This window comes from Tiliqua scincoides, chromosome 6 (assembly GCF_035046505.1).
Source record: "Tiliqua scincoides isolate rTilSci1 chromosome 6, rTilSci1.hap2, whole genome shotgun sequence".
Classification (NCBI taxonomy): domain Eukaryota; kingdom Metazoa; phylum Chordata; class Lepidosauria; order Squamata; family Scincidae; genus Tiliqua; species Tiliqua scincoides.
Genome location: NC_089826.1, coordinates 1,298,513 through 1,311,524, shown reverse-complemented (window position 1 = coordinate 1,311,524; position 13,012 = coordinate 1,298,513). Strand labels below are relative to the sequence as shown.

Genomic DNA, 13,012 nt, shown 5'->3' with positions numbered 1-13,012 from the left:
CCCTCCCTCCACCCCAATTCTCATTTTTTGTTGTTCTGATGAGAGGCAGAGAGACAACAGGGAAGGGAGAAATTGTCAGGTCGTTCATCTCCTGTTGGCAGCTGCTCTGTTCCTGCTACTGCTGTGCCAACACTGGGGTGAGCAAAAGCATTCCTCCCTGTACACTGTTCTGCTGCCGACACCACTGAAAAAGGGAAGGACAAGAGGGAGGGTTGGGAGGGAGGGATGAGGGTGAGAATTTCTCTGGGTCCTCCTGGACTGGCTCAGCCAATTACCCAAGTTCTTTCCAGTTTAGGGGATAGAGGAATCTTTGAAGGAACCCAGGACAAGCCATCAACAGCTGCTTGTCCATCTCCATCAGCCCCTCACTTGGCCACCTGCTGGACACAGGTGAATTCTAGTGCTGGATTGTGTGCTGGATCCAGCTCACCTGAATTGTCCGTAACTGGTCGGTCTGTTCCTTTTCGCTTCCCACCTTGCAGGCTCCATCCAGTTGGATCTCAACTGCATGCAGAAGCCAGCCAAGACGGCTGAGAAGTGCACCCTGGACCTGCTGGAGAGAGCAGAGAGGATGGTCTCACTCTTTGAACAGAAGACAGTGAAGGGTTGGTGGCCATGCCTGGCAGAGGAGGGCGAGACAAGGACTCTTGCAGTAGGTATCTCTGCTGGTGGTCTGCTTTATGGTGAAAGCCTCCCTGTCGGTCAGGAATGGGCAACCGGAGGGCTGCATTGCACAAACTAATTTGATCCCAACCCATGGAGAGTTCCTCTCATTTCTTTCTAGCTCTCTGAGCCATGGTATGGAGAACAGAGCATCTCCTGAGAATAAAGAAGTTGCGTAAATCTGATGGGGAGGAACCATGTGCAGTGAGGCTCCTTGAAGGGCTCTTCATGTATTCTCTTTCAGTCTTGTTGCCTGCCCCATCCTGCAGGCTCAAAGGGAGCAACCTCTGCAGGCCAAAATAGAAGTGTCTTGTTCACCAGAGTTTCTCATCCTTTGGCAGTACACAGGCCAGCTCCCAAACACAGACTTCTGACAATGCTTCCGTCAAGGGCCCAGGCTTCAGTTTGGAGGACAGAGCTGCATGATTGGAGCTGGTCATCAAGCACATGTCTTTTTGCTGCTGTCTGAATCAGATGCAACTGTTGTGTCATCCAGAAGACACTCTCAGAGGGGGCAGGGGAAGCAGCGCAGTCTCTGAAGCATGGTGGGCTGTAGCTGGCAGCCCTTCTCAGTCTTTTAGCAGAGCAGTTCATTCTTTCACAGCCTAATCTCAGCCCCCACCACCTTGTAGCATGTAACCATGTCAATGGAGTTGACTTCCTATGCTGGGGGTGCAACAGGTCGGCCTGCTGGATATTTTTGCAGGAGGTATTTTTTTTATAGAATCGGGCAAATCCACTCTCTCCTGCCTTTGGCAACCCCTGTAGTTTCTTCCCCTCCCTACTGTTACTCCCCCGCCCTCCCCCTGCCTACGAACCGCCCCCTCTACACCGGCCTACCTGTCCTGGGGCCTCCGGGAGTCTGTGGCTGCAGAGGGGATCCACCACTGCAGCTGTTCTGCGGCATCAGTCTCAAATGACCTGGCAGTGGTGCAATCTTTGTGCTGTTGCAGGGCCTTGTATGCTAACAGGACACTGGTCCTGTAGTAGTAAAATGCCCATAAAATTGAACCATCAGTGGAGCACCTCAAGTCAGTGTTTTTGTCTTTCCATCTCAGTCTCAGTCCACCCCCTGCCCATCTCTCTTTTGCAGGGGAAGTTGGAGATGACATTGGAGATCATCAATGAACAGGAGCATGAAGAAAGGCCAGCTGGATTGGGTCGGGATGAACCAAACATGAACCCCAAGCTGGAAGACCCCAAGTAAGAGGAGTTGTAGTGACCTATGAGGGTGTGTCTTACTCTTGATCTCTGCCTCAACCATCAAATGGTAGTGTGTGAAGCAGTCCCTGGAAAATGAGGTGCAACACACCAGTGGTTTATTACAGCAAGAGGCTGTGTGTGCAGTTGTAGACTGATGTGCTTCTTAGGATTCCCACTTGTCTGGATCATGGGGAAGGGGGGGTCATAAATCCTGGGTTGCTTCTCTTGCAAGTGGAATGAGGAGGGCTGAGACTTTAGAAGATGCCTGTGTATGGAAGAAGTCCAAGGCCAGCCCAAAGAGGAAAGCCCCCTTTTTGCTTCCCTTGTCTGCCCATGGAGTCCTGCTGAGCCTCCGGTTGCCAGGGTTTTACTCCTTGGGCTCAGATCACAAACTCCCACTGCACTGTGAATCTGCATCAGTGATGGGGTTAACATTTCAGGGTGATGGTTAACTTGGGATAAGAGAGCTGTCCTAACACAATGCAGAGAACCTTTCCAGTTATGTCCAGTCCATGCCAGCAGAAGCCTTCTGATGTTTATCAAACATCCTTTCTCATCAAACTGTTGGAATTGGTTTTCATCTGCCCGTCAGCCTTGATGTCCAGCCTACCTGTGGCTCTCAATTGTTGCAGGCGCCCAGAGACCTCCTTCCTGTGGTTTACCTCTCCGTACAAGACCCTGAAGTACATCTTGTGGAGAAAATTCAAGTGGGTCTTCCTCATCGTCCTCCTCCTCTTCATTGTGTTGCTCTTCTTGGGAATTTTCATCTATGCCTTCCCGGTAAGATCCAGGGGAAAGTGTTGTCTGGGAGGTAAAAGACACTCTGCCTTTGGGCCAAACAACTAACTATGCCTCACTGCAGCAGCTCCTGCTTAGAAGGTCTACTTTAGTGCCAGTCGGTTGCCTGTGAGAATTCTGTGATAGAGTTGCCTGTTGTCATTTTCTAATTTTAGATTTCTAGTATCTAAACTGGAGAAGAATTCCTGATTTCCTCTGCCTCTCATCATCCCCCAGGCCAGTCAGTGCTTGTGGGAGTTTGCCAGTCTTCCCAATTCTTGGCTGCCAAGGCCGAGCAAGACCTCTTGGCCAGTGAAATCTCTTCACCTCTCCCGATGGTAGACCAAATGGAGGATTGAGACTCTATCCTGATATGGGGGGGGGGGGGGTTTGAAGTGCTGCAGCACCAAAGACCAGGCATGCAGAGAAAACAGCAACTCACATCCAACAATAGTCTTCAGCGGGAGGCTGCTGTTCGCCCCTCACCACTCATTTTCCAGGCTGCAGCCCATTTAAGTCTTCAGGAGCCAAATTTGGGCTGGAATAAGCCAAGCCATTTCCTAACAATTGAGGAAGGATCTGGGCTTATTTCTGAGCCAGTTGGGTTCATGTTCTGAGCCACTCGCTGATCACTGGCAATTGCCCTGAGACAATGTCAGCCCCAGTACAGCATTAGTTCAAAGATTGCTGTGTTTGTTGTCTAGAAGGAGTCTGCCTGTGTGGCCTTGGTGGTTCAAGAGAGAGAAGGAAACTGTTTGCGCTTGGATGGAAAGTGATGCTTTGTGGTGCTGAGCACAGAAAGTGCCCTGGAAAGGCTGTTAAGGTTTAATCGCTTAAGGGCTCTACACAGACCCATTTCTCATTATAGGGTTGAAATGAGTATTCCTCTCCTATTCAAATGCACAGAAGTGGGGGAAGCAACTGCTGCCCCATTAATCAGGACACTGAAGTTTCCTGCACCTCACTTAAGTTCCATTTACAAAAGTCTGATCAGCTACTAACCAAATACCATCTGTCCAGCTTGGTACAGGACGAGGCTGCAAAGCACCTCTAGTTTAAAGTGCTGAAATAATTCATGTTGTGTTGGGAATATTTCCCCATTGAAGCCCTGGACTGATAAGAAAAACAACCCACCTCTACTTGCCCCACACGTAACAAATTCTGTGGCTGCTGTATTAAAAACATACCTGCCTGGGCTGGAAAATCTAGGAAAAGATGACCAGGAAAGGCAGCAAATGATGTGATGATTGTTTGGTTTGCATTTGGGGTAAGGATTTCTTGCAGGCAGTGGGACTCCTTGCTGCACTGTGGACTCTTCTCCTCATACATTTATTCCCTGCACCCCAAACAAATTGACCAGGAATACATCTCAGCTCCTTAGGAGTTGGATCTGATGAGCTTCCCAGACTAGCCTTGGTTTCTCTAGTCTCATGCGTGGCCTACAGAAAGAACTGGGTTGGGAGTGGGCAGTTTGCATCCTAGCTGGTCCTGTTGCGCCTCTCAGTGGCTTTTGATACCATCAGTCATGGTATCCTTCTGAGTTACATCTTGGATCCTGTTCCTGTACTCTAGGGCAGTGGTTCCCGACCTGGGGTATGTGGCAAGATGTTTAGGGGTACACAAAAGATTGAACAATGGCGGGAATCAAAACTAGTGAAATTAATTCAACATGATGATGAGTGGCAATGTGGGTTTTCTTTTCTTTTTAACCTCAGGAAAAACCTGCACTCCCTCACTGTGTTATTTTGGTGAATGATGGGAGCCCCTCCCTCCTTAAACAATGTGTTACAAACATGCCATTGCAGTGCACATGCTCAGCATTTCACCCCTTCATAGGCTCAGCTGTCACTCTCATCCACTTCACAAACATGTCAGCGTTAACCTCAGTCAGTCCAACGAGCAGTGTTCAAGGTGTGAGTTCTTCCAGGTCTTCTCTACCTACAATAGTTTTGGTCACAGTTTCAAGTTAAGTTTTAAATGAATGTGGTTAGATATGGATCAGTAGTTGAAAAACAGCTTTTGAATCCCACTATTGGGCCATTTATGTACAGTTACAACATATACATTTGAAGTAACAGCAACTATACTAATTACAAATATTCTGCTAATATGGGGGCTGGGGGCTAAGAATAGGCCCTCGGTTTGGCTGTACTTGTCGTAAGAGGCGACTAAACAGCCACCGGGTAGATGGGACTCATTTGCCTGGGAAGGCAGCTCATCTGAGAGAAGGAAAACTCTGATCCCAAACCTCCACTGCCTTGTGGCTACATCCAGTTATGGAAAAGGCTTCAGGAGTCAACCTCGAGGCAAAATCCAGAGCTGGAGTCCCTGCGGCAGTTCATGGCTGAACACAGTCATGTTCTGGTAACTCCTGCGACGCCGCTGGAACCAACCGTATTGGCCTCTGCCTTTCCATTGGACCATTTCAGCGACGTGGAGAGGGGGGATTTGCTGCATGGGTAACAGCCTATCCTCCATACCTACTTTACCCAGGCTTTGCACACTGGAGAGGACACTCTGTTCCAGAACCACCATTCAGAGCGCGATACCATAGTCTTTTGAGACTGAAGGATGCTAATATGAAGGGTACAATTTATGTACCCAAATTATGTTCCCTAACATGAAGGGTACACAAATGAAAAAAAAGGTTGCAAACTACTGCTCAAGATCCCAGTTTGGTGCCATCTGCAAATGGGATCAGCATCCCCTCCACTCCCTTATCCATGTTATAAAGAACAACACCAAGTGCAGACCCAGAGCCCAGAGCTCTTACTTTCCTCCAGGTGAGAGAGGAGCTGTTGGAAGCCCTCTCTGGGTCTGGTCTGTCAGCCAGCCTCAGATTCACCCAACAGTAACCTCATCTTGCATACATCCCACTAGCTTCAGTGGTGGTGGGTGAGCCTAGATGACCTTCAGCATCCCTTTTGCCTTATAGGTCCAGAACTCTTAGCAAAACTTATCAAAGCAATTCTTCCACTTGATTGTCCCCCTGACTTTTCAAGGACTTGCAGCCTCGTCCTGGTCATGTTTACTTGAAAATGCATCCCTTTTGCTTCCCACGGGGCTTCCTTCTTCATAAACGTACGTAGGGATTGCTGCCTGAGCTTGTTTTTCGTGGCAGGTTGGATACTGGAACCAGCCCTGAGCCTTCTGGGCTGGAGCAGAACAGAAATTCAACTCGATATATGAAATTTTGGGGCCATCTGACTCGTATTTCTGAAATGCAACCGAGGCATGTCGTGGAATTTCTCTGCTTTCAGTTATTTGGAAATGGTTTCCCCCCCTCGCTTGCTTTGCTTGTCGTCCTCCCCAATTTTTGAGGTTGCTGACTTGAACGTCTCACCCTGGAACTGGGCTTCTTTTGCTGCTCTGTTACAGATTACTCTCTGGCAAAAATGTGAGTTGGGGATGGGAGGAAGCCCGGGCTGCTCTGAGGATCAGGGATGCCCCCAACACAGCACTCTCTGGCAAGGGCCCTAGAAATGATTATTGATTTCGTCTTGAAATGAATGCAGATGGAACTCTATAGAAGGATATTTTTATAGAGGGATATTTTTGTAGCATTATTCAGACAAACAGCTTGTTGTCTTGGCAAGGGGAGGTGCAGGAGGAGGGTACGTTCACCATGTCCCATGGACCACTCCAGTTTTGGATTTGGCCCTCCAGTCATGCCTGCTGGCCCACCAGAGGTTTGATGATCTCCTCTGACAGCGTCTGCGGGGTGCGAGTTGTCAAGACTGGAGCAGGACTGAATACTTGGACTGGTAACTCTCGAGTTGAGAATCTTGCCATAAGACCAGAGACGTGTGCAGAAGAATTCCAAGGCTGGAAACTGGAGTGAGCCAGAGTTTGCAGCAGCTTTCTTGCGTGGAGGGATGAATACAGGGTGAAGAACACCTGGGGCCAGTCCCTGCTTGTATGAAATCCCAAGGAGTTCCGGGGCCTGGCTGTAGCTCTGCAACTTGCTTTTGGGGACAATGCAGTGGAAGCATATCCCAGAGAGTGCCACTGGGTACGCTCATTGCACCTGCTGCTCACCATTATGCAGGGCGATTCGAGCCAGGCAGAGCAGAGCAGCCCTCGCTTGCAGCCAGAAGGCCACGAGATCATCACTCCCTGCTAGCATCCCTGGTTAAAAGGAGCCCAGGTAGGAGATGGTGATAGGAAGAGCCCTCCTTTGTCTGAGAACTGCTGATGTTGCAATGGATGATTCCAGGCATTGACAAGACAATTGGACAATTGGATGATTGGAGCAAGACAAGTCAACTTCATATTGTGGGGTTTGTATGACTCCATAGCACAGCCAGTGGAGTACCTACTTTGCGGAAGGGCCCAGCTTAGAGAGGATCTTAGTATTGGTGAGAAGGACCCTGAAGAGCAGAAGTGTGCTGAGCTAATTAGATGGTCCAAAGGGTTAACTCTGGATAAGGGCTGGCAGCTGCCTGGTTCCAGGTGCAATACACAAGAGGCAAGAACATCCCAAGGCTAAGGGCTGCATATGGTGCCTTCAGTGTGGTAGCAGCATCTCCTGGCTTGGATGTGACCATAAATCATGGGCAGGACACTTGCTTTAACTGTTACCCTGCACATACCCAATCTCATCTGATCTTGCAAGCTAAGCAGGGTCCGGCCTGGTTAGTACTTGGATGGGAGACCGCCTGAGAATACCGGGTGCTGTAGGCTCATACCATAGTCTATCAAGACTGAAGGCTGCCAACCAACCATTTGAACGTTCCAGCAAGTTCAGTCCCTGCAGCATCTCCAGGTAGGGTTGGGGAAGACCCCACCAGACCCTGGAGAGTTACTGCCAGTCAGTGCCCAGCAGTACTGAGCTGTGTGGACCAGTGGACTTGCCAGAAGGCAGCGTGCTGGGTTCACTCAGAACCCCACTTCAGACCAGGTCTCACGGCAAGCAATGTGCGCTCGCCCCACAACTTTCTCCACATTGTTGCAGCTGCTTAGGCAAGCCCCAGAGTCAGCTCGATGGCCCACAGAAGGAAGAGCAGCCACCTGTGTGGTGAGCCTGCACAATCTGTGTGTGGAACGACAGCAGCTTCCTTCCAATCAGCGGCTGTTCACCTCTGTGCCATCCCCAAGAAGCAGCCTCCTGCCGCAGAGCCCCCATGATCTCTTGCTGTCTGTGCTGGCTGAGGAGCCTGTCTTGGCTTTCATCAACCCACCAAGTGTAGTTTCCAGCCAGATGGAAGAGCACTTCTCTCCCGCCCCCCCAGACAAACCCTAAAAATAACAGCCATGATACTCTCAAGGAAGCTCCTGAAAGACAAATGGTGGGAAATTAATTAGAAGGTTATGAAGTGCCGCAGAGGGGCCTGCTAATGGTGTGTGATGAGGGGCTTCGGTTTGGACTGCTGCATTGATGGGTAGGCCTCCCCACTCTCCAGGCTGGAGGAGATCCTTGTCTGCCAGCCAGTCGGCCTGGGGTCGCACTTCCCTCCGCCTCTTCCTGACTGGCTCTTGCTCAACTGATTCTCCTTCCAAGGCTGCTGCTGCTGCTGCTGCTGCTGCTGCTCTTTGAGAAGTGGACCAAGTGGAGGCGATCAGCTTGTCCCAATTAAATCCAGCGGGTTTGGAAGGGAACTCCCTGCATGCTCGGTGTGTGTCGGAATCAAAGCTGGTTTTCAAGGCAGCTCTTTCCAAATGACATAAACAGGCCCTTTTAACACAGCTTTACTGTGGGCTTAATAAGAGCCCTTTCTTATACTGCGTGATTGACTCTCTGCTGGGCTGATGGCCTGTCCCAGAGAGACAGAATTCTTTCTGGGGGGAGGGGGCAGAATAGAGGGGGTTGAACCAAGCCCATCAAAACATTGCAGTGGGGGCTTGGAGAGGGATGGGTCTTCCTGGCATCATCACACCTTTTCTTTTGCCCCCAGCCCAGCTTGGGGTGGGCTTCCACTGCACTGTCAGAAAGGCATTTTTACACCCTGGGTTTAGCTCATCTTTACTCCTCTGGAAGTGCTGTTCGTGTTAGTGTCTGAGCAGAACCAGTGCAAAAGCAAAAATGGAGGACAGGCATTTGCGCTGTGAATGCGTCCGCTGCCTGGGGTGGGTTTTGCATTCACATTGCACAGCACCAGTGGTGCAAAATGCACAGAGAGGACCTGTTCTGGCCTTGCCTATCTTCTGTGCCCCCCTCCTGCGTTCCAAACAGCAGGAAGTGATGTCAGAATCACAGCTTGATGCTAGACCGCCATCATCCAGTTCATCTTTCTCAATTCTTGGGTTTAAAAGGAGGTGTAGGAGTGCTTTTACATTTGCAGGCGTTTAAACTGCCTCCCCCCCCGTGATGTGTGTCATGTGTGGTTATAGTTAATACGGGAGAGAAGAAGATGGAAGATCTTGTGATTCTGCCCTCTTGCTAATGGGGCTTTCCAAGCATTCAGCATAAATGGCAGAGCTTCTTGTGTGGAAACGCATCCCTTGGGTCACCCATGGCAGCTGGGCACACGTCCCCATGGGCACTCCCATGGTGAGCACAGGAAGCCAGCCAGCTGTAGATCATCACCTCCCTCACGAGTTATTTCATAGTTCCTAATATCGTGCCATTGATGCACATGACTCTTTACACTGCAGTGACAGTCCCTGCCCCAAGGGGATTGCAATCCAGATTGGAGTTGACACAGGCAAGCCAATGGGGGAGGAGAGGATGGAGGCAGAGAGCAGCAGTGGAAATGGAAAAGGTGCAAAAGAGAGCGACTAAGATGATTACGGGGCTGGGGCACCTTCCTTATGAGGAAAGGCTACGGAGTTTGGGCTCTTCAGCCTAGAAAAGAGGCGCCTGAGGGGGGACATGATTGAGACATACAAAATCATGCAGGGCATGGACAGAGTGGATAGGGAAATGCTCTTTACACTCTCACATAACACCAGAACCAGGGGACATCCACTAAAATTGAGTGTTGGGCGGGTTAGGACAGACCAAAGAAAATATTTCTTTACTCAGCGTGTGGTTGGTCTGTGAAACTCCTTGCCACAGGAAGTGGTGATGGCGACTGGCCTGGACGCCTTTAAAAGGGGATTGGACAAGTTTCTGGTGGAAAAATCCATTACGGGGTACAAGCCATGATGTGTATGCGCAACCTCCTGATTTTAGAAATGGGTTATGTCAGAATGCCAGATGCAAGGGAGGGCACCAGGATGAGGTTATCAGGTGTGCTCCCTGGGGCATTTGGTGGGCCACTGTGAGATACAGGAAGCTGGACTAGATGGGCCTATGGCCTGATCCAGTGGGGCTGTTCTTATGTTCTTAGTTGCTCATTTCTATACTTATTTCGTGGGGACCAAGGCATGGGTGGTGTTAAGGAGGGCTTCACGGAAAAGTGCGATTTTGGGTGGCCACCAAGTTCCTGCACGTTCCAGCCTGTCATCGCAGAGAGTCCTGTGCTCTTATGCAGTTTGCATTCATTTCAGCAGGGCTTGTACAGGAGAACCTCCCTCTAGGCCGGGCAGTTCTTAGCAGAGGTGGTTCCTCACCAGAGAGAAATGTGCAGATCATGGAGACGGGGGACCCTTTTCCACTGGCTCTCGCAATGCCTGCATGGACAACGTTTTTCTTTTTTGGTCACATCTGGAATAGATGAAGAAAAACTGTTATTGAAAATAACAGGTTCTGTGGCCGGGCCAGGAATGTTAATTTTCTCTGCTATGATATATTTCCACCACGGTTTCTTCTTTAAGATCCTTGTCAACTTCCCTATCGCCCTCATGGCTATTTTGAAGGATAGGTGCAAGGACTGTGAGCCCCTTCTTCCCCCTCCCTCCTGCCAACCATGAAGCTTCCTGGGAGACACTGTCTCAGCCTCACCTACCTCATGGGGTTGTTTTGAGGACAAAAGTGGGGGGGGGATTCTGTGTGCAACACCCTGAACTTCTTGGAGGAAGGGCACTTCAGAAATGAGAACAAATAAATAATAAAATAAACCACAGAAAATGACCTCCTGGGAAGGATTGCTCTCCCCAAAGAATTGCCACCTCAGTCTGCAGGGCCTTCTGTTGGAGCTCTCCTTCCAGTAACCTTCATACCCAGTCCCAGAGCATCATCTGAGGCCAAGAGGTAGCTCAGGATCCTCATAGAATGTCAGAGTTGGAAGGGGTAAGGGGAGGTCATCTAGTCCACCCCCCTGCTCAGTGCAGGCAATGAGTTTGCTCTCTTTTGTATTGGCTTCCATGGTCTGGCTCCTGCCCAGGTAGCACATTTCCTGCTGTCCAATTGAAACAATGCAGTGGCCTCCTGAAATGTTAAAGCATGGCTGCAGCTTAGTCACCACTTTCAGAATAATCAGTCGTTACTTTAAAAGCGATCCTGGGTCTTTCATGTCATGCGTCGGTGGTGTCAGCCAGGGTGCTCCCCAGGGTTTGCTACCTCTGCACCATTACAAAAAAACAAACTACACAAGCTGCCACTTCCTGTGCTCCTTGTGCGGTTTCTTCAACTGCAGGAGTGTAGGACTTCTGGTTTGATTTTGTTTGCACGTTCCCTGAGAAACAAACCAGAAGCCCTGCAGTTCCGTGTTTGAAGAAACGGTGCCTGGAACAAGATAAGGAAGTGGGTGAGCCATTTTCTGCTTGCTTTCAGTGGCAGCAAGGTGAATGAACGGGGGCTGCATCTGCAGCAGGCTGAAAGGAAGCGGTAGGGGTGAGGAGTACCCCAAATGTGCTGGCCACATCGCCCCTCAAACTGCCACTGATGCAACCTGCACCACGAAAGGATGGGCTGCTCGGTACTTGGGGAAAGGTGATTTTGAGCTGGGAAAGAACCAGAGGGGCAAGGTTGAAGCAGCCTCTCTTCCTCCGACTTACAGCCTGCCTGAGGCCCCCTTGCACTTAGGAACAAACCCGTGGCAGAGCACAGGATCATACGACTCCAAATGAGATACTGCTTGCAGTAAGGGTATCTGCGCATAATGTGCAAAGAGCCGGGGGGGCTGACAACAGGCCTTTCCTCACATGGCTGTCCTCATCTCATTCTCTTCTCTTGCAGAACTATGCAGCCATGAAGCTGGTGAAGCCCTTCAGCTGAACTGCTGCCAGCCAAGGGGGAGGCCTCGGCCAGAGAGACCAGCGTGCCTGCCTGCCTGCCCAGCTGACCAAACTGCTGCGGAGTGCCTTTCTCCCCTTGTCACACAAGTGCGAAGAGGGAAGGGGCAGCTGTGCCTCATGCCGAAGCCCCTTCCTCTCAAAAATAACGCCCTGCTATCAAGACTCCTCCCCCCACCCTGCAAGTGCTACTCACTCAGGTGTCTCTACTGTACCAAAGCTGGACTTTTCCTTCCAGGGCTTTGTTTCTGGGTAGACTCAGAGCAGCAGAGGCCCTTCCCTTGATGCTCAGGCCCTGGAGTGTCACAACCACCAGTTGGTTGGCTCAGAGGAAGTGAGCTGGGGAAGGAGGCCTGGGGCCTGCACACCACTCGTGCTTTAGGCGTCGGCAAGGGCGCATCCTTGCTCAGCACACGGAGACTCTGCTGAACGAAATGCACTGGATAGGAGGGATGGGGGCTCTTCTGGAATCAGATCCCCAGAATCCCCCCTGCCCTCCAAGTTTGTCTGCTCCACTCTCCCTGGTTGCCGGGTCCCGCTGTGCTTCCTGTCCTTGCCATGGGGCTCCCTTGCTGGAACGCTGGTGGGAGTTGCAAAAGGAGTTTCTCCTCTGCTGGGCTGAACTCCCTCCCCTGGATCTCTTTAGTGGTGAAATCTCAGATGGAGTGGTGGACATGCCTGCCTTCAGCACACAGGCAGGCCTCCCACACAGCCAGGAACCTTGGAGGGTTACACACCTTGCTGGTGCTTCCCACCTCCCCCAGTGCCTCAGTGTGGATGGTGGAGGGAGTTCCTGTCTTCTCAGCCCTCCTGCACCATTCCTACTCCTCTGGCACCCTCCTGTTCACAGGAGTCTCGCAACTTGCCAGCTTCTCGCTGTACCACCCGTAAAGAGCCTGCTCTCCCAGGGCCAGTCACATGAGATGTTGGATGTCCAGCCTCTGCAGTTGCAGTGCCAGGTGCTTTCCTCTGACTCCCACACCTGGCCCCTGGGAGAGGTCTCTGGAGGCCCTGTGAGTCCAGCTCTGCCCTTCTTGGACTGTGATGCCAGACAAAACCCTTGGTCTCTTGTAAATGACGGATAATACAGTGCAGGACATTTTAATGAGAAAAAGTGACCAGCCTGTTGTTGCTTAAGTCTGTGGGGCACAAATGAACCAAGAGGGAAAGTAAACTACTGACATCTCTGACAACGGGCAGCTTCTGCAGCTCTGTAATAACTTGGGTTGCAGCACTTTCAGTGCAATTGCAAGCATGCCAACTGTGGAATATGTTCTGCTGAGCACAGTGGGACTTACTTTGGAGTAGGTTT

The 13,012-nt window shown here is 50.7% G+C and overlaps 1 protein-coding gene across 9 annotated transcripts in view; it reads left to right on the top strand.

Annotated features, from left to right (window-relative positions):
• DYSF (dysferlin) overlaps positions 1 to 12,402 on the top strand; it is a 130,987-nt gene extending 118,585 nt beyond the window's left edge. For all 9 annotated transcript variants that reach the window (XM_066632110.1, XM_066632106.1, XM_066632108.1 and 6 more), the window contains 4 exons: positions 483 to 652; positions 1,757 to 1,866; positions 2,499 to 2,646; positions 11,645 to 12,402. In XM_066632110.1, the coding sequence (XP_066488207.1) occupies positions 483 to 652; positions 1,757 to 1,866; positions 2,499 to 2,646; positions 11,645 to 11,683 (467 nt within the window). In that variant the 3' untranslated portion in view covers positions 11,684 to 12,402. The remainder of the gene's footprint in view (positions 1 to 482; positions 653 to 1,756; positions 1,867 to 2,498; positions 2,647 to 11,644) is intronic.
• The last annotated feature ends 610 nt before the right edge of the window (positions 12,403 to 13,012 follow it).